General features: G+C 42.0%; 1 protein-coding gene across 1 annotated transcript in view; it reads right to left on the minus strand.

The window, feature by feature from the left end:
• The window catches only part of OBFC1 (oligonucleotide/oligosaccharide-binding fold containing 1), a 51,243-nt gene that overhangs the window by 6,286 nt on the left and 20,896 nt on the right, over positions 1–24,061 (minus strand). Inside the window, exons 4-9 of the mRNA XM_006831478.1 lie at positions 22,271–22,432; positions 21,243–21,366; positions 17,848–17,850; positions 15,992–16,163; positions 7,614–7,736; positions 4,685–4,757 (exon numbers count right to left, since the gene is read on the minus strand). Of these exons, the coding sequence (XP_006831541.1) occupies positions 4,685–4,757; positions 7,614–7,736; positions 15,992–16,163; positions 17,848–17,850; positions 21,243–21,366; positions 22,271–22,432 (657 nt within the window). The remainder of the gene's footprint in view (positions 1–4,684; positions 4,758–7,613; positions 7,737–15,991; positions 16,164–17,847; positions 17,851–21,242; positions 21,367–22,270; positions 22,433–24,061) is intronic.

The raw sequence follows: 24,061 nt of genomic DNA on the forward strand, positions 1-24,061 counted from the left end.
GAATATTGAAAGTGCCATAGGCTGCCAATAGAACCAACATATCTGTGTTGGAAGAAGTGCAGCCAGAGTGCTCCTTGGAGGCCAGGATGGCTAAACTTCATCTCTCATACTTCAGACATATTGTCAGGAGGGACCAGTCACTGGAGAAGGATATCATGTTTGGCAAGATGGAGGGTCAGAGAAAAGGAGAAAGATCACAAGCGAGATGGACTGGCAAAGTGGCAGCATCAATGGGCTCAAGCATGGCAACAATTGTGAAGTTGGCCCAGGACCAGGCAGTGTTTTGTTTATTGTAAATAGGGTTGCTATGAGTCAGTACCACCCCGGTGGCACCTAACAACAACAACAATGTAGTTGATTGCTACCTGAAAGGACAGAAGTTTGATTTACCTAATGGTGCCTCAGAAAAAAGGCTTGGTGATCTACTTCTGAAAAATCCGCCATTGGAGACTCTACAGAGAAAGGTTTAGACACTGGGCCATGAGTCAACTCTTAGTAGGTTATTTGACACCTACCAAGATTTGCAGTCAACTAGACATGCAGTCAACTGGACAGCAATTCTTGGTAGGTGTCCAATAACCTTTAGAAGTCAATATTGGATTAAAAATAACAAAATGTGGAACACTGTATACTAAGTTTTATTGTTTTTTTTTAAAAGTAAATCTATACAAGTATACTTATGTCGCTGTTGTTGTTAAGTGCCGTCAAGTCGGTTTCGATACATAGCGACCCTGCACAGGGTTTCCTAGGAGCACCTGGGGAGCTTGAATAGCTGACCTTGCAGTTCCAAATGACTTACCACTCCGGCAAATTAACCCAAAATGCCATACCAGGACTCCAAGTATACTTATGTTGTTGTTGTTGTTAGGTGCTATCGAGGAGGTACCGACTCATAGTGACCCTATGCACAACAGAACAAAACACTGCTCAATCCTGGGCCAACTACTGTTGCTATGCTTGAGCCCATTGATGCTGCCACTTTGCCAATCCATCTCACTGGGGGTCTTCCTCTTTTTCTCTGACCCTCCACCTTACCAAACATGATATCCTTCTCCAGCTACTGGTCCCTCTTGATAATATGTCTGAAGTATGAGAGACAAAGTTTGGCCATTTTGGCCTCCAAGGAGCACTCTGGCTGTACTTCGCAGCCCGTGGCACTTTCAATATTCTCCTCCAACACTGTAACTCAAAAGCATCAATTCTTCTATGGTCTTCCTTATTCACTGTACAGCTTTCACATGCACATGATGTTACTGAAAATATCATGGCTTGGGTCAGGTGCACCTTAGTCCTCAAGCTGACATCTTTGCTCTTCAACACTTTAAAAAGGTCTTGTGCAGCAGATTTGCTTAATGCAATACGTCGTCTGATCTCTTGACTGCTGCTTCCATGATTGTTGATAGTTGATCCAAGAAGAACGAAGTCCTTGACAACTTCAATCTTTTTTCTCCATTGCTAAGACTGTTGTTTATTGGTCCAGTGGTGAGGATTTTTGTTTTCTTTATATTGAGATGCAATCCATACCGAAGGCTGTGGTCTTTGATCTTCATCAGTAAATATTTTTTAAGTCCTCTTCACTTTCAGCAAGCAAGGCTGTATCATCTGCATATTACAGGTTGTTAATGAGTCTTCCTCCAATCCTGATGCCACGTTTTTCTCCATATAACCCAGCTTCTTGAATTATTTGCTCAGCATACAGATTGACTAAGTATGGTGAAAGACTACAACCCTGTTGCACACTTTCTTAATTTTAAACCATTCAATGTTCCCACCCATGTTCTATTCGAACAACTGACTCTTGGTCCAGGTACAGATTCCTCAAGAGCACAATTAAGTGTTCTGGAATACTCATACTTTGCAATGTTGTTCTTAGTTGTCATGATCCTTATAGATGAGTAAAATATCTTAGAAGGGTAGGCAAGAAACTAGTACTAACCACTGCCTCTGGAGAGGGGAGCATAGAGCCTGGGTTCAGTGTTGGGAAGAACTTTGCCATTTCTTTGTGGACTTTGGCACTATTTGAGTTTTCACTGTGTATATATATTATTATTCAAAACAATTTTTCTAATGCCATAGATGTTTCCTATGAAAAGGAGTGGTAGCAGGAGATTCCAAGAGACTCTAGAAGGTATTTTTACAGGCCTGAGTCTCAGTTAATTCTATTCCAAATCAGCTCCTGAGAGTTTCAGCTTGGGGTGACTGGCTCACGGCTTTCAGAGGCAGATCCCCCTGATGGACAGTGAGGCAGAGTCTGTCCACTTACCAAACACTCTCCAGGGTTCATTAGCTGTAGATACATAACCTGCCACGTTCACGGTCTCTCTGGACACACAGGCTGTTACTGTTGTTAAGTGCTGTCATATCATAGTGACCATGTTCAGGGTTTCTGAGGAGCAGCTAGTGGGTTTGAACTGCTGACCCCTGCGGTTCAAACTGACCTTGTGGTCTCGTGCATTATCTTGCAGTGCCACACCAGAACTCCTGTTTCTCTCAAAAAGATGAGGTGTGAATTCTGTTCATTTACTTTACCAATTCCTAATCTATGTCAATTAATTCCAATCCTAATGCAGATCAAGTAAGAATCCCAGGCAGGGACCTGGGCACCTCTCTCCCTTCTTGGCTGAGGAACCCCACATTTTACTGCTAAATTGTGGCAGATATTCACACAAATGGCCTCTTCTGACCTGAGACCAGAAGAACTAGATATTGCCTGGCTACCACCGTTGATTCTTCTGACCAGAGACAACAGAAGCTCACATATTATTTGGGAGAAAAATATAAAACAAAATTCAAATTCCTAAGAAAGACAAGACTTATTGTACTAATAGAGAGCTCAGGAACCTCTGAGACTTTTGCCCTAAGATGCCCTTTTAACTGGAGGTCTCCTTTCAGCCAGATAACAGATTGGCTAATAAAATAAACAATATCACCTTTGAAAGGAGCTCTGGCAGTGTAGTGGGTTATGCCACTCCAAATGAGAAATGTGAGGCTTTCTGCTCCCATAAAAATTTACAGTCTCAGAAATCCTTTACAGGGGCATTATAAGTTGGAACCTACTCAACGACCACCACCATCACCTCAGAGGAATGTGTTCCCATAAGAAATCAACGTTTACCAAGAAACAGAGACAAGAAGACAAAGAGGGGCAGGGAAGCTAGCTCAGTGGAAACAGAACAAACAAAATGGAAATCATGATGATGCTGACACCTTGGGAAAGTGATAACCAACTTCACAAAACAATCTGTATAGAGCTATTCAGTGGGAACCCAATCTGTTGGGTAAACTTTCACTAAAACACAATAAAATTAAAGCAAACAAACAAGCAATTGTAGTGGATGGTCCTTCCCCAGGTACTTGATCCTGTTTGAATGAACCAATGTACAGTTAGAAATCCTCGCACTGAAATAAAAGATTGCTTCAAGTTTATTTTGAGACCTGTTATCACACCACCCTAGGATCCGACCTTGTTGGGTTTGGAAGACTGAATAAGGTTGTAGACCATAAATGCCAGGGCTGGAGACCTGGCCCTGCTCCACGCTGACCAAGCCTGGAGTGAGCCCAGACCCCAGATCCCAGTTATGAGGATTGGAGATGGACCTTCACCAGAGTGAAACCTACCAGGATCAGGAGACTGTAGTCATTCCAACACTTTCTACTTGCTTCTAGCATCATTTGTTGACACAGAACAACATTTATTGCTAGCATATGAATACAAAAAGTAGTGTTTGAAAAGTCACCTCTAAGACTAACTAGTTTACATAAGTATCTAAAAATAAAAATAATGTTTTGGCTCCAAACTTGTTTTTTTCCCCAGTTTGCCCCCTGCTGAGAATTTGCTTTTCCAACCCAGATATGCTGAATCAGAATCTACAGTTTAACAAGTTCCTCAGGTGATTCTTTGAAATCTGCAGGGTGATCTGAGGATCTTGTTCAGCTGTAGGTTTGGATTCAGTGTATCTGGAGTGGAAAGGCCAATTCTCAGCAGGGAGTAGAATTAGTTGGAGCCCTGATTATCACACTGTTTCTAACTTTGTTGTTGTTGTTAAGTGCCGTCGCGGCGACCCTGCATAGGGTTTCTGAGGCTGTAAATCTTTTCAGGAGCAGAAAGCCTCATCTCTCTCCCGCGGAACAGCTGGTAGTTGTGATCATAATGTTTCTGTCACACTATCTACAGTTTGAGTTTCTAACCACTAGGGGCTGACATACTCCATTAAAACTGTTTGCCATCAGTTTCCAAGATGGCTGAACTCAAACTGTTCACAAATCCTAAATCCAAGAATCATTCCTTTCAACACTGAAGGGCCTTGATTTTACAAGAGAAGAAAATGTTAGCTTTGGATTCAAAGACAAGTAAGAGTGAACTGGAAAGTCAGACAGAATATGAGAACCAGAAGGACATCAAAAAGTCCAAGCTTCGTGGCTTATCACATTGTATGAAAATTACCTAGAAAGCTCACCTGGACACTTGTGTGTTTAAAAAGCTCCACAGCTGAATCTTATGTGCAGCCAAATTCAGAACAACTATGCTAACCCAACACTCATGCCAGAGAGGGAGAAACAGAGGCCCAGAGAGGGCAAGTGCCTTGAGCATCACAGCCCACCACAAGTCATTAGTGGAAAAAGCCCAGGGTCTCCAGTTCTCCATCCTGTGCCCTATGTCCAGGTATATGTTATCACTGCTTACGATTTGGTTTCTGGCAGTCTTCTTGAATGATACGGTGGATCTTTCTGTGTAGTTCTTTGTCTTCTCTAGTTACCTAAATAGGAAAAACAGGCCAGAGAGAAAAAGCATCCTTAAGTAACAGACGTTGTGTCATCCAGACTCCCAAATTAGTACGTAGGAGAGTTTGTAAAGATTTCATGATCATCATCATCCTTCCCACACCAAAGAGGCAGTTTTCAATACTTGGCATATTGCCAAACCAGTTCTGTTCCTAAACAGCTCACTGCTCTGCAATTGGCCCAGAGGTACAACCTGGAACTAGTTTACTGGGCCTATGATGTAGAGAAGACAGGAATTCTGCACTTATGTGGCGCAACCTTCTTTAACGTTCTTAACAAATTCATCAAAATGTTCTTTTTATTGTTTATCTAAATAGATATATTTTTGAGGGAGTCACAATGATCAAAGTCTTACTATCCACCCCAGGGACTCCTTCCTCTGGTCTCTGACACCTGTCTTAGGTTTCACTGCTTTTCCTCCTTCTCCTAGCCATGGTGAAAGTGAAAATTAAAAGGTTAGGAGATGCTACCAAGAGAGAAGAGAGTAAACAGCTTATCCTCTGAAAACACATTTTGGTCTCAAAGGCAGCATAACGTAGTTCCTTTCTTACCCAGCTCAGGTAAGAGGGATGGAGCAATAAATGGGTCTCACCTTCACATTCAATGGTCAATCTAATAAAAAGGAAAAAAATCAAAACAGAACGGGAGGGAGGGAAGAAGGAAGAGAGGAAGAAAGAGGCTGCAAGCACAGCTGGAAGCTTCCACGTAGAAGCAGCCTAGGAAGGCTTGTCTGACCAGAATTTGATAATGCCGGTCTTCTCTCAACTCACAAGGTCATTATGAAGATTAAATAAAGCAATGTGTGTGAAAGCTGGAAGGCATTATATAAAAAGAAGTACTGATAATATTGGATAACAATTTCCCTGAAGCCAGCCAATGAGGTGGAAGGGGAAGTGTGAACTCAGAGACTGGCTGAGTGAGTCCAGGGAAGAAAACTCGGGCCAGATCAGCCCATTTCAAGTCATAATGATTCACAGGAGGAAGTGCCCCAGCCCTGCCACACCTTGGCCCTGGCCTGCTGCTCCTCAGGAAGAGTTCCCCTCTACACACCAGGAAGGAGGTTGTCTAGAGGCTGGGGAGGCGTGGGGGTGGGGAGGTTCATGAAGGAAGCTTCTGCAACCTTATAGGAGGCCTGTCCCATCCTGGAAGGAGAGGAGTGGCTCTTAGCCCTGACACAAATTAGAATGCCCTTTTCAAAATGGATCCAAATAATATTTAACACCCTGAACTAGGGAGTTGCTCATGCAACTCAGGAAACTGTCCTGTGACGAAGGCTTCTGTCCCCTCAGTGGTAGGACTTTTGGGATGCCTCAGAGCTCAGATCAGCCACTAGAAGAATCACAGTTAAATGCCACTGACATCAGGGGTCCACCTGGGTCTGCCCATATCAAAGGTCTGCAGTGAGACAGCAGAGGGTCTGGTTTCCTTAGCAAAAGGTGAAGGGCTCTGGTGGCACAGAGATTAAGCACTGAGCTGCTTACCAAAATGTCAGCAGCTTGACCCACTGCCCACTCAGTGGGAGAAAAATGTGGCAGTCTGCTTCTGTGAAGATTTACCACCTGGGAAACCCTGTGGGGCAGTTCTACTCTGTCCTAAAGAGTCAGTCTCAGAGGGAACTGACTCGATGGCAGGGGGATTGTTTTCCAGTGGGAGGAGAGGAGTCCCTGGGTGATGAATGTGCACTCACTGACAGCAGAAAGGTGGAGGTTCGAGTCAACCCTGAGAAGCCTGAGGAAAAGCCTGACAATCGACTTGTGAGGAATCAGCCACTGAAGACTGTGGAGCACACTTCCCTCTGACACACTAGGGCTTGCCATGAGTTGGACTGAGAGATGAACTTTCCCCCTAAAATATAAGGAAAACAAGCACTTGTACTCCTAGTGGGAATGCCAACTGGAATAGCCTCTTGGGAGACCAATCAGGCTTTGCTGACCAGAATGTATATATCCTTTGACCCAATAATTCCTCCTTTTCTCCCTTACAGAAGTATTTACATAAGTTCACTAAGATGTTTGTGCCAAAACAACCAAGCTACAGTATATGTGACAGCAAAAAGTTGGAAACAAATGTCTATCCAGATAGGAATTGCTAAAAAGCACTGGCAAATATTGATAATATGAAATGCTAGGTAGGGATTTAAAAAAAGAGAGAGGTATATTTATAAGTTCCAACATATAAAGACCCATTGTGTAATATTTGGGCACAAAATAAGTTGCAAAGCATTATTTAGAGCAGTAGTTCTCAGCTGCCCCAGGGAACACTTGTCAATGTCTGGAGACATGTTTGGTTATCACAACTGGGAGATGCTACTGGCACCTCATGGAGTCCTGGGGTGGCGCTGAGGGTTAATGTGCTGGTCTGCAAGGTAGGTTTGAACTTCAAGGTTAGCAGTTCAAACTCACCAGCCACTCTTTGGCAACCCCAGACAAGGTCTCTATAAGTCAGAACTGACAGCACTTAACAACAACTGGCATCTCAAAGGTAAAAGTCAAGGATGTTGCGAAACATCCTACAATGCACAGGGCAGCCCCCCACAACAAAGATGCAACAGACCCAAAATGTCAATAGGTTGAGGCTGGACTTAGAGCAGGAACATATAAAAACAATAAAGTCATTGGAGCATGTATTGGATATGTACATTTGTAAATAAATGTCTAGATCAATGCTTAGATGGCTACACCATTGAAAGTACTTTAAGAAAGATGAGGGCAGCTTTTGCTTCTTACTTTATATCCCTCCTTACTGAATTTTTTGCAAACAATTGATACTATGAATAATATACTTGTAACGGGAGCTATGAAGACAAAAGAAACAAGTTGCAGGTCTCTTACATAGTAGAGATCATCAAAACCACCTTCTTTCTGGAAAACGAGTCCCTTTTCCTGAAGCAGCTGTATCGCGTTCTTAAATATACTATGAATTGCCTTGGAAGTGGTATCATTCTTGACATCCGCCTGTTGGAAGAGGAAAAACAAAGAAAAACACGGAAGGAAGTAAGACTAAGAGTCCCACTTTACAGAATCTGAGAATAACTCCCTAGACCAACTGGTTTAGGAATTTGCCTGGTAGGCTTTTCATCTGCTGAGGCAAAAAGGTTGAGATATGCTTAGGCCTAGCAAGGATGGTGTTATAAGGGGTCAGAAGTTTGTTCCAGAAGAATCCTACTTGATAATTGTTCCACAACTTTAGTAGTGATTTTCCTGTTGAAGTCTGTGATATGGAATCCATAACCAAAAAGCTACCCTTTCTGTTATGCAATCTTTTATTTTGTTTCAAATTCAAACTCTAACACTGAGGTTGTTGGTGACTCAATGGTAGATTTCTTGCCTTCCAGATGGAAGACATGGATCCAAATCTTGGTCAGTGTACCTCATGACCTGTCAGTGGTGGCTTGTGTGTTGAATAGGTCTAAGCAGAGCTAACAGAGAAAAGGGCTGGAGATCTATTTTGGAAAATTGGCCAATGAAAACTTTATGGATCACAATGGTCTGATCTATAAATGATGATGGGATGGTGCAGGACTGTGTAGTGTTTCATGTGACCACATATGGGGTTGACTCTAGGGCAGCATATAGTAACAACAAACACAGTATACATGGGACCTCCTTTCTTCCTTTAAATTCTGGCTATCTACAACCTCTTCCTAAGCACTTAAAATCATTTTACACACATCGAAACAATCTGGGAGTTAAGTCAGTGCCAAATCTTGTTTGAAATAGAGAATGATGGAGGCACACAGCTGTAAAGCTGACAGAGGAAAGAAGGCGTGGAATGAAGCAAAGACCACCACACAGAAAGCCTCTGCTGAGATCAGTTTCCTGTCTCCTCACTTTCAGTGTTTCTTCTCTGAGAGATGGGTTTGCTCAAAGAGGCGTCACATCAACTTATTTCTTATTCCCAACATGGCCTTCAGTGGACATATGAAGGAAGCTAGGTCACTAGCTATGTCCAGCATGGTCAACTCAACTGTGTGTTTCCTGATCAGGCACTTTGAATTTCATCCCAGTCACCTCTTCCCAGGGGCGCCATAGTGGGCAACCAATAAAGAATCTGAAATGAATGGAAACCAGTACCCAAGTAGAAACACTGCATCCTTGTTATTCCATGGGGTATTTTCAGTTCATTCTCAAAGCATCAACACCATCAAAATGGTGACAAAACAATTATTGTATAAGATGCAGATCCATTTTTAATGTGAAAGAAATTTGTCAGGGTTATCATAAAGAATAGAGCTTCAAATGTGGCAAAGTGCCCCCCAAAGTGTCTGAAGGCAAAGTGCTCTTTTCCAAGAAGGTTAATTAAGACTGTCTAGGGAGCTCTGGTAGCATAGTGGTAGCATAGTGGTTACGAATCGGACTGCGAACCTTAAGGTCAGCGGTTCGAAACTACCAGCCGCTCCGCGGGAGAAAGATGAGGCTTTCTACTCCCGTAAAGATTTACACCCTCGGAGACCCTGTACAGGGTCGCTATGGGTCGGACCCGACTCGATGGCACTCAACAACAACACAACAACAAGGGAAGTACCCAGAGATGCTGACAAAGAGTGGGGTAAGATGTGTTGATGACACTTTCTTAAAGAGGCAGGGAAAGGAAAGAACCTTCAGTGTTGATAATCCTATTGCTAAATAAACACATTTTTAGATGAGGTCTCCCAAATAGGCAGCCTATTAATCTAACAGATCCTGGTGACATCGTGCAGACAGGTTTCTGGGCTGAAGATGACAGTCTAATACTCTTAATTAAGTTAATTATCTACGTTTTTCCGTAACAGAGCAAGCTGGAGAACCCGATCGTCAGAGCACTGTGACCTCAAAGTTGACAAACATTCCAGGTCAAGCATGCACCCATTCTCCGTACAGAGAATAACGCAGATAAATACTCAACGACTCCCACAGGCAGACAAGCTATGTGGGTGTGCTTAAATAAACACCTCCCTTAGTAATCCTCAACCACACATCTTTTGATTTAAGGGGGCTAAAGTAAAGCTACTTTTCATTTTATACATGAGTGCTCTTACTTAGGAGAAGCACAATCAACCCAATACATTCAAGCAACAATTACTTAGTCTTTGACATTCCAAGAAGATTTGCCTTCCTAAATTAGTTTCACATACCAATCCTAAGAATTGAGTTTACTTTCTTACTGAGATAGAAATTTTGGAAACTAACTAGCAGTGACTGATACATGATTACTGTTGTTGCTCTCGAGTTGGCCCCAACGCATGGCAACAAAATGCTGCCAACCTTGCTCTACGCCTATGATCTGTTGCAAGTCATAGAGATGGGAGCCATAAGGTTTTCACTGGCTGAGTTTCAGAAGGAGATCTCTAGGACTCTCTTCCTAGTTGTAGCACTCGGGACGCTCCACTGAAACCTGTTTGACATCACAGCAACCCACCAGCCTGGGCTAATAGATGGGAAGTGGCTGTGCATGAGGAGCACTGGCTGGGAACTGAACCCGGCTCTCCCACATGGAAGGTGAAAACTCTACCCCTGGAACACCACCGCCTCATATACAATGACAATGCCATTAAAAATGACCCTTGGGTTGCTATAAGTCAGAACCGTCTCAATGGCACTTAACAACAACAGATGTCTTTTGGACATGTCAATAATTAAGAAATCATATTCTCCTATTTATTCTTGGAATCATCATTATAATTATCATGATATTATTAAGTACTTTCTAAAGACTAAAGTGTTGGCTTGGTGCTGTAGGATAAGCACTGGTGTGTCTCAGATACCCTATACAGGGTTGCTATGAGTCAGAACCAACTTGATGGCACTTAACAACAACAAAGGCCAGATAATTTGGAGGGTATTTTATATGCATTATTTCATTGATTCCTCAAGAGAGTCTTATGATGTCATCTCCTTTTGGCTAATAAGGAAACTGAAGCACAGACAGGTTAAGTAACTTATTCAAGGTTATATGGAACCAAGATTATAATCTAGTTCAACAGCCTGTGTCTTAGACCTATAATTTCCTCTTTGAAAACCATCAAGAATTTTTTTCTGGCTTCCAATACACCTTCTAGAGGGTTTATGTAAAACAGTTCTTTCATGCCTTCAAACATCCACTGTCATTGAGTCAATGCTGACTCACAGCCACCCTATAGAGAGTTTCTGAAGCTGTAAGACTTGATGGGAACACACAACATTGTCTTTTCCTGAGGAGGGGCTGGTAGTTTTGAACCACCAACCTTGTGGTTATCAGCCCAGTGGCAATCCTTCCAGTCATACTCAGCATGTACTGTGAGCAAAGAACCCTGGTGGTACAGTGATTAAAATATATGACTGCTAAATGAAAGAGTGAGGTTCACACCCAGCTGACCCATGGAAGAAAGATGTGGGAGTCTACCTCCTTAAAGATTACAACCATGGGAACCCTGTGGGGCAGTTCTACTCTGTCCTATGTTGTTGTTGTTGTTGAGTGCCATCGAGTCGGGTCCTGTCCTATAGGATCCCTATAAATCGCCATCAACTTGATGGCAATATTTTGGTTTGTTTTCATTTGGTTTACTACGAGCAACGCAAAGTCATGGACTAGGAATAAAAAGAGTAGGTTAGGAAGATGGTCTGGGTGTCTACTCTCTTGATATTTACAGATTAATGGGGGAAGATGGACAATGTATTTTAAAACAACAACATTTAACATTGTGGAGAAATAGAGGGTCCATCAGAGGGCTAGAAGTCTTCCTTAGCAAGTGGCCTCTCATTCTTAGTATATTGCTTAGATCTAGGATGAGACCACTCCAAATCCAGTGCAATATATCAACTGTGTCTGCAACTCCTAAAAAAGCATTTGTTGTTATGTGCCGTGGAGTTGGTTCTGACTCATAGCAACCCTGTACAGGGTTTCTGAGGCTGTAAATCTTTATGGGAACAGAAAGCCTCATCTTTCTCCCATGGAACAGCTGGTAGTTTCAAACTGCTGACCTTGAGGTTCACAGCCTGATTCGTAATCACTGCACTATCAGAGATCCTTAAAAAAGCACTTGTTGTTGTTAAGTGCCGTGGAGTCGATTCCGATCCATAGCAACCCTGTATCGGGTTTCCAAGGAACATCTGGTGAGCTTGAACCACCGACCTTGCAGTTCAAATGACTTTGCAGTCTGATGCATTAGCCCACAGCGCCACACCAGGACTCCAAAAAAGCACTAGACATTCAATACTTGTTAAATTATACTACCTGAAAAAAAAAATTCAGCAGTGCCATGGCTACTACTACATTCACCAATCTATGCTGAGTTGTGTTTGTTCTTGTTTTTCAGTTGGAGGTTCCCTTCAGGCCATGAAAAAAGTAAACTTTTCCTAAATGACACCTACATTTTGATCAATCCCAGAGCACCTGGTTCAGTCTTCTTACCTAAGTGACCTAAACAAGATTTGACAATTTCAGCCATAAAATCTTATACAGGTTTAAGCTCAAAGAACTGAATTAATGAAATACATTGCTTGTCCTTTTTATTAAATCAAATTATAAATATGTACTTTTTAGCATTTACAAATGTCACTCCTAATTAGCTCAAGGACTCGGATATAGACAAGCCCTACTCAAAGCACTGGTGTGGCACTGTGAGCTAATGCGCCAGGCTGTAAAGCCATTTAAACTGCAAGGTCAGTGGTTCAAGCTCACCAGCTGCTCCTTGGAAACCCTATTCAGGGTCACTATGGGTCAGAATCAACTCGCCAGCACTTAACAACAACAACTCAAAGTCAATAAAGGACATACACACAAAGACCCTTGGTTATCTGCAGACCGTACAAAAAGCCTGATCCTCCTCTCAGATTTCACAAAGACATGAGCAAGAAGAGCACGCTAGGCCTGGGGAATTAAAAAAGCACAGGCCGAGCTGTGAACAGGGAGGGCTCAGCAGAGAAGGCTCTCTGTAAATACCAACAATAATGTGAACCTTCCTCTCCACAACACATTGGCCTCAGCTGACCTTGGCTTTCCGGGCCTTGTTATGAAGACCACAGTCTCAGAGGCAAGCCTTCAATCTTCTCATCTAAGCAGCAGCTTTTCCTGAACTGAAATGGGATTTGTGTCCTTCTGGTCTTTCGACAGAGCAATGACAGACTCATGTGAGTCAGGAAACTGAAACTGCACAGAGGGAAAGGCAGCTACAGGCTGAACCTGCTGAGCCTGACTGAGCCTCTTGGTCTTAGGTCAGGAACTGGGTGGATGTCTCAAGTATATATAGTCTTCGTTCCCAAACAAACTCCACATCCATCCAGCTGTCACAGAAACAATGGCTTTGCAAGTTCAGCTTATCATGTTTCTGGACTTGCTAAGCAAGGCCACGGTGGAAAAAAAAGAAAGGAGGTTCACATTCAAGTTCACTCTCCCCCTGCCTCCAAATGACAACACTGGCCCCTTATTCTTTGTTATGCTCGTGTCAGCATGACAAAAGAGAATGCCCAGGATCTAGGATTCCATCACCACTGTAAAGCATCTTGATTGTTCTTGGGCTCCATTAGCAGAATCTTATGTCATGATACTGACCTCCCCACTGGGACAATGTGAGGGAATAATTCATAATTGATTGAGAAGTAGTTTCCAAAGGCAAACATATACAGTGCCAAATTCATTCCTTTTTAAATTTATAGGCTCTGTTCTAAAAGCTTTTTTTTAAAGGTATCAGGCCAAAATTTGTCCATGGATCGTTCTGAACAGACGACTATTTTCTCTACTTCATTGTGACAAATGTCACAGGAAAAGGAGCTGGTCTCACAAGAGAATGTTGTCTCCACTAAGCTTTCGCTTCCTTCTCAACATGCGGATGGAGTAATCAGCAGACCTGGGAGGCCAATTTGGCAGTGAGCTGCCTCTAAATGATTAAATGTGGAGAAGGTCAATCTTGCTGTCAACGGACAGCTGGAGGACTGCAACTGTTTGGAAGCAACCTGGGAGAGAATAAAATGCCCAGCCGTGACCCTCTGCTTCGGGTGTTTCCTGAAACGCTATCCCTCATCTCTGGGTACGAAACTGTGGGTCACCGACCACACAGCCTGTTGCCAGGAAGAGGTAATTATGTGCGTTCACAAAACCGAGACGCAATGATGGCGGTCCCAGGAAGTTGGTTTGGTGATTCAATATCTGTTCTACCAGAATCATGAAGAACAACTTACGTTCCCTAACAAAGGTATGCAGACGAGCCCTGGTGGTAATGACAAAGGACTGGAAAACATCTAAACAGTTCAGCAATGGTGAGATTGGTTAAAATCAATTATGATACATGTCAACAAAAGATTACTATATAGTGATGAAGCTATATGCACTGATATGAATGGGTCTATAAAGTATACTGTTCAATGAGAAAATGCACATAGATTTATGTCTAGCAAACTGTCATTTGTGTTCAGAAGTAGAGGATACTGAGAATTGTTTTAGAAGCTCAGATGGTCATTCTACAACAGGATATTCCAGAGATTAGTAAGGGTGCTTGTCTCAAAGGGAAGGGAGGATGGAAAGACACCTGACTTTGAACTATATAGTTTCTAGAACCATCTGACTCTTTAAAAATTGTGGTAAATATATACATTGCCAATCCAACATTTTTTACATTGAACCAACACCCGATTCAGGTAGGTTACACTCATCATGTTGTATGCAACCATCATCATTAACATGCACTCGATGGTTCCTAAAATCATTTGAACTTCTAAAAACCATTCACTCCTTCATTCAAGAAGGAATTCTATTGAGACTCTAATTGATATCAGCCCTGTTCTAGGCACTCAGTAAAAAGCAAACATGACAGATAAATCCTCTGCTCTCCTAGAGCTTAAGTTCTGGTGGCAGAACAGGCAGGCCAACAAGGAAGTCCCAGTGACACCACGAAGTAGGAAACTAGCATGATACACAGTGACGGCTCAAGTGGCTATTAAAACAGATGTCAGGAAGAGCAAGAGGTGTCATTTAAACTGAGACTATTCCTGGCAGAATAAAATAAAGAAATGAATGAATGAATAGGAGCTGGGTTACAAGAAGAAAACATCTAATGAATGGCATTGAAAGGGAAAAGCTAAAACCAAAGTCTTGAACAATTTTTAATCCCAAGTAAATAAATACAACACAAAACAATTTTAAGTTAACCTGTAACACTAGTGATGAAAATCAGGGACAGATTAAAACCCTACAAGCAGTCGCCAGTTACGATATTCTGACTTACAGTGTACAACCCAGTTGTAAAGCAAGCCTCCCCCACCAAAGCCTATTATATTAAAAATTCAAGGTACATACATAATGGCTTGTAACAACAGGCATTATTTTACAATGCACATCAAAACCTGACTATGATTATTGTGTTATTATGTTAAAGATGTTTTAGTGAACCTGGAAGTGTTTCTTTAATGCTTTTCTATTCTTAGGAAAGTTCACTATATAGCAACCCTGTATAGATTTACCTTTATGGGAACAGAAAGCCTCATCTTTCTCCCATGGAGTGGCTGGTAGATTTGAACTGCTAACCTTGTGATTAGCAGCCCAACTCATAACTCATTATGCTACCAGGGCTCCTTACTAGATAGCATAGTATATACGGTAAACACTAGACTAACTGATGCTAGATACAAATCATACCTGACTGTTCTGACTTACAAATTTGACTTAAAGACAGATTTTGAAACAGAACTCATTCTGGGGAGTGCCTGTACTTGAAATGTTTTCTTGAAATTTTAATTTGCAAATTTTTATTTATTTTTACTTACTAAACACAACTAAGTCTTTATTTCAACTCCTAAAACAGGATGGATAAACCATATTCTGAAGAAGTAATAGTAAGACATTTAAAAACCTTGATTCAAGTTCAAGAAAAGCTTGCTCACTGATAAAGTAATTTTAGAACGATAATGATATCTTCCTGTCTATTCCCCCTCATCAGCTCCTGCCGAGATTAAATACCCATCTCAGTGAACAGTTAAGAGTTAAGTACTAAAAACCTAGGCTTTTAATTTTTTTTCCCACCCAAGATTAAGCTAATGAATTCATATAAGTAAAGAGGGGAAGAGCAGGTACGTTCTCACTGCACATTCCTTGTGGTCAGTGACCTTCCCAGAATAGAAACGACATGTGCCAGAGCCACAAGCCCTGATCCTGGGCCCACGCCTGTGAGTGTCCACCCTGCAGTCACATCCACCCACACCCATCAGCTGACAGTGCAGAGCAGGAGACCCGAGTCTTTACGTGAGTAGGCAGCACTTACGAGGTCAGAGCAGGCGCTGTGAGTCACAGGCTGATTGGCGAGGGTCATCAAAGACTCCACCATTTCCAACTCCTGCTGGTAAAAGGTTTGCACTCTGCTTTCCATGAGGAATTCTTTGGCTTTTTCACTCAGCAAATGCGTGAGGCTGGTGAGGTCCAGGGTGCCTGGATTGCTGTTAGGGGAAAGTTATGAAAATCCCTGCAGAAAACCAGCCCCTTTGTTCCTTTATGTGTGCATAAAACAGAAATTCAGCTAGAATGCGCATGCTCTGGTCAGGCTTGTTTTTAGGAAAGGTGCCATTCATACAGAGAACATTTTATGGCTGTTTAAAAGGATGAGGCTGACCTAAATGAGCTAATAAAGAGATTCATGACAATTAAGGAAGACAGCCAACTTGCAGAAAAGTAAGCCGGGCATGGCCTCACTTTTGTAAAAAGTGAATGTCTCACAAGCTATATGGCGACAAGTAGTAGACAGATATATACACGGACACCACCACCAGTGAGGTATACACCACAGAACGATCAACCATTCAAGATAAAAAAGGCAGAAGTGTTGAGGAAGAAGAAGGGATGGAAACAGGAAGCATAGGGAGGAAGTGGGTAAGTGATGTTACACGGAGGACTGCAGTCATTGAGACGGAACCAAGTGTATGACGTGCTGAATGTAAAACTGATGATCTGCTCTGGAAACCTTTACTTGATTTGCAATAAAAAGTTTTTCAAACCAAGTATATGACTTGTTGAATATAAAACTGCTATGTCGTTGTTGTGAAGTGCCATCGAGTCGATTCTGACCCATAGCGACCCTGTATAGGCTTTCTGAGCAGTAGTAGCTGGTGAGCTTGAACCGCCAACCTTGCAGTTCAAATGGCTTTGCAGTCTGGCGCATTAACCCACAGCGCCACACCAGGATGTGCTCTGTGAACCCTGATTAATTCATAATAAAAAGTAAAAGACATTTAAAAAGAAAAGCTATATGGGCAGATAGTTATACTTGTAAAGCAGAGAAGAAGAAACAATGTCCAATGGGACACACATCAAGTTATAAACAGTGGGAACCTCTGGGAAATGGAACTTGAGATGGCGAAATGGAAAATAGCAAACTTTGTTTACAAGTTGACAATTGGTACTTTTTAATAGAATATAAAAATATGTAGTATAGTCACATCTTAGAAAAAAATCAAAAGGTACACAATGAAAAGTTTCCTTTCTTCTCCCTTCCTGTCCTCATCCTTCCAGTACCCACCCCCTTAAGTAGCCACTGTTACTGGTTCTCTGTATCACCTCAAGAGTTCTTCTATGTATACACTAGCAAATGCAAATCCATTCTTATTCTTCCTGGCTTATCTTCATACTCAAGAGTGAACTATACATACTATTCTACAGCTTGCCTTTTATGGTTATTATGTTTAAACTTTTATAATAAAAATGCACTCACAATTAAACATGCACTATACAGGATCAGGAGTCCTGGTTTTGGCACTACAGGATAATGGGCTGGACCTCAAGGTTAATTTGAACAGTAAGGTTGGCAGTTCAAACCCACCAGCCGTTTCTTACAGACCCTATAAGGGTCGCTATGAGTTGAAACTGACTGGATGGCACTTTACAACAACAACATACTTAGGAAGGGCAATGGACTGTGAACCACAAGACCTGCGGTTCAAGCCCTTCAGCCACTCCATGGAAGAAAAATGAAGCTTTCTACTTCTGCAAAGATTTAAAAGTCTCGGAAACCACATACAAGGTTGCTATGAGTTGGAACCACCTGAAAGACAACAGTGGAAGAAACCTTGTTGGTGTAGTGGGTTTCATGTTGGGCTGCTAACTGAAAAGTCAGCAGCTTGAATCTACGAGCTGCTCTGCAGGAGAAAGATGAGGCTTTCTGCTCTCATAAAGATTTGCAACCTAGAAAACCCTATACAGGGTCACTATGAATCAGAACTGACTCAACGGCACATAATGACCACCACCACCATAATTATAATGGGGTCCTGATGTGGCACTGTAGGATAAGCATTGGACTGCTGATCACAAGGTAAGTAGTTCAAACTTACCAGCTGCTCCTTGGAAACCCTGTATCAGGTGGTTATGAATCAGAACTGGCTGACAGTATTTAACACCAACATAACGGAGTCCCTGGATGATGCTGCTAACTGAAAGGTTACAGTTTGAGTCCGGCTAGGGGCACCTCAGAAAAACACTCTGGCAATCTACTTCCAGAGAATCAGTCCCTGGGAAGCCTGTGGAGCACAGTACTACTCTAATACACACAGGGTCGTCATGAGTCAGATTCGATTGGATGGAAACTCGTGCAAGCCCCAAAGTATTGCTACTAGGGTTCCACCTTACACCTGCACAGGTTTATTCCAAACAAAATGAATTTACACATACACTGTAATCCATGAATGGCTACAGACAAGCTCTCTCGGTTGTATACTTGTCTTAGTCTTGTTGCTGTTAAGTACTGAAGAGTCAGTTCTGATTCATAGTGACCCTGCATAGGGTTCCCAAGGAGCGACTGGTGGGTTTGAACAGCCAATCTTGCAGTTCAGCAATCCAGTACTTATCCAATAGCATCACACCAGGGCACCTTAGTCTTGTTAGGGTGTCTTCAAAAAAAAAAAGATGCAAGCAAAACAGTGGCTTCTGAGATCTGCTGGGTCAGTTCAATTCAAAGCAGAGAGGTCAGCTCAGAAAGTTATGGTGACCGTTTTGGGGGACTCCAAAGGGTTAAGTAATCTTGATAGCTTTTTTTCAAAGTACAAAGGACAATTGTGGGGGCTTAAAGAAAATTGAAAAGTACATGGTGAAAAACATCAGGAAAGTTGTACATGGAGTTTTTTTCCACCACAACAATGCAGCAGCTCATTCTTCAAGGATAGTAAGGGCTGGCCTATGAGGATTTCACTAGGAAATCTTACCTCATTCACCCAATAGCTCTGATCTTGCCCCTTCAGGCTTCTGTTTGTTTCCCAAACTCAAAGAACATTTCAAAGAAACACAATTTGAATGTCTCGAGTAAGCCAAACTGCCATTTTTGACATGGTATAAATCAAAGAGCACCAAATTCTTTGGGGAAGGTTTAGAGAGATGGAAGTGTATAGATCTAGACAGAATATGTTGAGAAACAATAGCTTCACATTCTGGTAATTTTAACAAAATACAGTTCTATGATTTTGTAAGCAATACTTTTTGATTTACTGTTGCACTTACAATGGAAAAGTAGCCCAGCTATGTTGCTGTAGTTAAGCGCCTTTGAGTCGACTCTAACTCATAGCGACTGTATAGGGTTTCCAAGGCTGTAAAATTTTGCAAGAGAAGAAAGACTAATATTCCTTTCAAGGAACAGCTGGTAAACTTGAACTGCCAAGCTTGTGATTCGTAGTCCAGTGCTTATCTCACAAAGCGATATACTTTGAAATACACCAAATCATTACACTAATTCCATACAATGGGCTATAAAATTCCCCACAAAGATGTGATCGATCAGTCTTGAATTCTGGAAGCTACTCTCCAAATAGCTCTGATCGTCCAGGCCACTGAACCTCTAAGGCATGGGTGGGCAATCTTTCACTGCCAAAATCATTCATGGGCCATACAACATTATCAACTTAAAAATTAGTCTGCTATATTTGGTCACACATCTAAGTCACTCATCCCTAATGTGATAGCTCCTGGTGTGGCACTGTGGATTAATGCACCAGACTGCAAAGCCATTTGAACTGTAAGGTCAGCAATTCAAGCTCACCAGCTACTCCTCAGAAACCCTATATAGGGTCGCTATGGGTCAGAACTGACTTGACTGCACTTCACAACAACAACGCGATGGTTCTGGTAGCGTACACTACGAGTCGGGCTGCTAACCTCAAGGTAAGCAGTTCAAAACTATCAGCTGCTCCGCGGGAGAAAGATGAGGTTTTCTGCTCCTGTAAAGATTTACAGCTTCGGAAACCCTGTGCAGGGTCACTAAAGTTGGAACCGACTCCACAGTACTTAACAACAACAACAATGTGATGGCTGGAACTGAGGTGGCCTTGGTAGGGCCAGACCCAATGATTTTGCAGGCCATATACGGCCGGCGGGCCAGACAGACGTTCCCCACTCCTACTCTAGGGGCTCAGCTCCATCTGCTTTGAAATTTGGTGAGTGAGTTACAAAAGCCACACATTCCTGTGTCACCTGTTTTTCATATTTGTCAGGAATAAAGAACACATAACAAGAATATGATTTTAAGATTTTTCTTTGTTGTTGTTGTTAAGTGCCATCTAGTCGGTTCTGACCCATAGCGACCCTGTATTGGGTTTCTGAGGAGCAGCTGGTGAGCTTGAACTGTAACCTACAGTTCAAACAGCTTTGCAGTCTGGCGCATTAACCCACAGCGCCACACCAGGGCTCCAGATATTTTTTTAGCAGTGGTTTTAATTATTGTGATAATGGTGTCTCATCAGTTTTCCTCAATCTCAGCACTACTGAAATTTTAGGCTGGATAAGTCTTTGTTGAAAGAGCTCTGGTAGCATAATGGTTAAGAATTGGTCTACTATTCTTGAGGTTGGCAGTTAGAAACTACCAGCTATTCTGCAGGAGAAAGGTGAGGCTTTCTGCTCCTGTAAAGATGTACAGCCTCAGAAACTCTGTACAGGGTTACTATGAATCGGAACCGACTCCACGGCACATAACCAACCAAATTCTATGCTGTTGGAGGCTGTCCCGTGAATTGCAGGATATTTAGCAACATTATTGGCCTCTGCCCACTATATGCTAATAGCATCCCCAAACCATGAAAATCAAAGAAAAAAAATTTTTGCAGACATTACCAACTGTTCCCTGACAGGGCACAATCATCCCTGATTGAGAACCTCTGGTGTCATTTTTGGCAGTTAACTACTATTATTAATATTATGTGCCTTGGTGTAGTTTTCTTCATATTTCTTGGGAGTTTGTTGAACCTTTTAGATCTGTGTGTTTGGAGTTTTCATGAAATTTGGAAATATTTCTGCCACAACTTCTTTAAATAATTTTTCTGTGCTACAACTTCCTCAGGGTCTCCAATTATATACACACTAATTCTCCTCACAATAATCCTACAATGTTTGTTGCATTATTATCTTCAGTTTGCAGATGAGAAAAGTGAGTAAGCCGATGAGTCAGGATTTGAACCCAGGCCGCCCCCAGTATATGGGCTCCTATTACCTGGCTCTACTGCTGTGGTCACACTTTCAGCCATGGCAAGCCATAACTAACGTACCTGAGGGCCTCTTCTTTCTCAAGTGCTGGGCTGTGAAGAGGCTGGTCATAGACTTTTCTGTAGATCTCCGGCAGCTCAAGCATCCGTGAAATCTGAATGCTCCACACTGGATCATGCACTTTATCTAATAAGCCATGGAGAGGAGGGCAGATGCCACAGAAAGTACACAAAAATCAGTTATTACCCATATTCACATTGCTGCTACAATGACAGGAAATGGGACACTTGGTGGATCTTGTCTAGGTAGGAGCCAAGGATCATCCGTCTAGACACACTAAATGGCTCCCAGTCATCCTGTGAGATAAACTAGATCCCCTGAGCATCAAAGGCTTTTCCAGGGAGTGGTTTGGGACTGGGGAAAGCACATTCACGTATTTATTCATGTGTTCCTCTAGAGGACAGCAGGGGCCTTCCTTGACATTTCAAATAGAAAACCAGCTAGCGAAGTACAGCAAACATCACTCAGATGACGTGGGGCTCTCAGAGTTCTGATTGATCAGCTGATCCTTTCAAAGTTAATAGACTCAACAGTATTCAAGAAACCTCCATTCACCATGGTGAATCATATGAAAGCGTCATCCTAATGAACTGTTGTTTTTAAGTGCCACCGAGTCAGTTGCAACTCATAGGGACCCTGTATGGGTTTCCAAGGAGTGGCTGGTTAAGTATGAACCACCGACCTTTCAGTCCAGTGCTTTATCCTGCAGCGACACACCAGGGCACTTGGAAATCTCAAACTCTAGGATTCCAAATTCACTTGCTAACTTTAGAAACTCTACTAGGTCACCCAAAATAAAATTAGCAATGTATTATGAATCATTTATTTTCTATCAAAATTAAAACTATTTCTCTTCAAAATAAAATTAAGTGTTGCATGTCTAAAGAAAGCATGTTATACAATCTAATTTCTCCCATTTAATGAATTTTCTTATTTGAACTTTTTGGAAGTTTAACTTTTAGCAAAATAAGAGTTTACTGGACACACACCCAGAATAACAACCAATTTGGCAGCAAAATTTGGTGCTTACAATACGCTGTAGCATGGATTTCTCGCTCTTCTCTGTATGTGCGGACAAAGCCTCTGATTCGGATAATGTCCCCAATTTCTATCTTTGTTCTCTGATCAATGGCTTCTTGCAACTTCTTGAGCTGTGAGGTTAAGCTCAGATCTTTTGCTGTGCAAGGAGCAGCTGTAGTGGTTTGGGCTGAAAGAAAAAAGGACAATTAAACCACATTCCCAATGCAACATTTGTGAGGTAGTTTTGAGTAAGACCAACACAATTCTGGAGGAGTACAAAGGAGTTGACAACTTAGTACATATTATCAGAATGGTTTCCAGAAACAATCAAACTATTCATTTTACATGGTGGCATCAGCAACACATGCACAATGAAGTCTCCTGGGATGCCTTTAGTTTGATTTTTAATAGTTTAATAGGTGCATAATTTTATACATTGAAACTGTGTCCCCCCCTCCCCCAAAAAAAACAAAAACCCATATGCTTTGCAATCCTGACCACTAAACCTGTGGATATAATGTAAAGTCATGCAATGACCTTTTATCTAATGGAGTAGAACGGAACCATCACCCACAATGCAACCTAATATAATCAACTGTTCAGTGCAAGGTCACACCAGTGTGTGTGTGGGGATCCTACACCCAATCACTTCAGAGTTCTAGAAAGAGCAGCACAGATAAAAAGATATGCACTCACACAGGCCAAGACAGATACCATGTGAGGACTGCTAAGGAACCAAGGAAGGAACCAACACAGCTGAGAACAGATTTGGACTTTGGGCTACGGAACTGAGAGGAAATCAATTTCTGCTTTTAAAGTCATACATTTGTGGTGGCATTGTTATGGCAGCAGTAGTAACTAACTCCATAAGGTTTTATTTTCCATTTAAATTATGAGAGGTTATATTTTTTAATAAGATGATCTACTCTCTTTGTTTCTTCATGTATAAACTTATTGTGTAGCAAATTATCTAATGTCTCAGTTGACATGAACTAATTCCTGATGGCCCTAGGACTGACTATCAGAGTAGAACTATGCTTCACAGTGTTTAGTGGTTGATTTTTTTTTTTTTTTTTTTAAAGTAGATTGCCAGGTCTTTCTTCTAAGGTGCCTTTGTTGTTGCAGTTGTTGTTATGTGTCATCAGTTGGTTTCAACTCAAAGTGACCCTGTACAGGCTTTCCGAGGAGTCTTGGTGTGGTGTTGTGGGTTAATGTGCTACAGTGCACAGTTGGTTTGAACTATAAGGTTTAAGCTCACTAGCTGCTTCTCGGAAACTCTACACAGGTTCGCTATGGGTCAGAACTGACTCTTTGGCACTTAACAACAACAACAATAACATAGGGTTTCCGAGGAGTGGCTGGTGAGTCTGAACCACTGACCTACAGCTAGCAGTCCAGTGCTTATCCCATGGTGTCACAGAGGTGCCTTTTGGTGGACTCAAACTACCATTTTAAAGTTAGCACCTGAGCATGTCAATCATCTGTACCCCTAGGGACTTACACAGTATTTCTAGTTGTCAGATACTAGGGTTTATATAATAGAATGAATACCTTTTTTGTTCTACTGATCAAAAAAAATTTTTTTTAACCTAATAAGGTATTCCTGACCCAAGCCATGGTATTTTCAATCACTTCATATGCATGCGAAAGCTGGACAGAGAATAAGGAAGACTGTTAAAGAACTGATGCTTTTGAGTTGTGGTGTTAGAGGAGAATATTGGAAGTGCCATGGGCTACCCATAGAACCAATAGATCTGTGTTGGAAGAAGTGCAGCCAGAGTGCTCCTTGGAGGCCAGGATG

Source organism: Chrysochloris asiatica, unplaced genomic scaffold, assembly GCF_000296735.1.
Source record: "Chrysochloris asiatica unplaced genomic scaffold, ChrAsi1.0 scaffold00003, whole genome shotgun sequence".
Taxonomy (NCBI): domain Eukaryota; kingdom Metazoa; phylum Chordata; class Mammalia; order Afrosoricida; family Chrysochloridae; genus Chrysochloris; species Chrysochloris asiatica.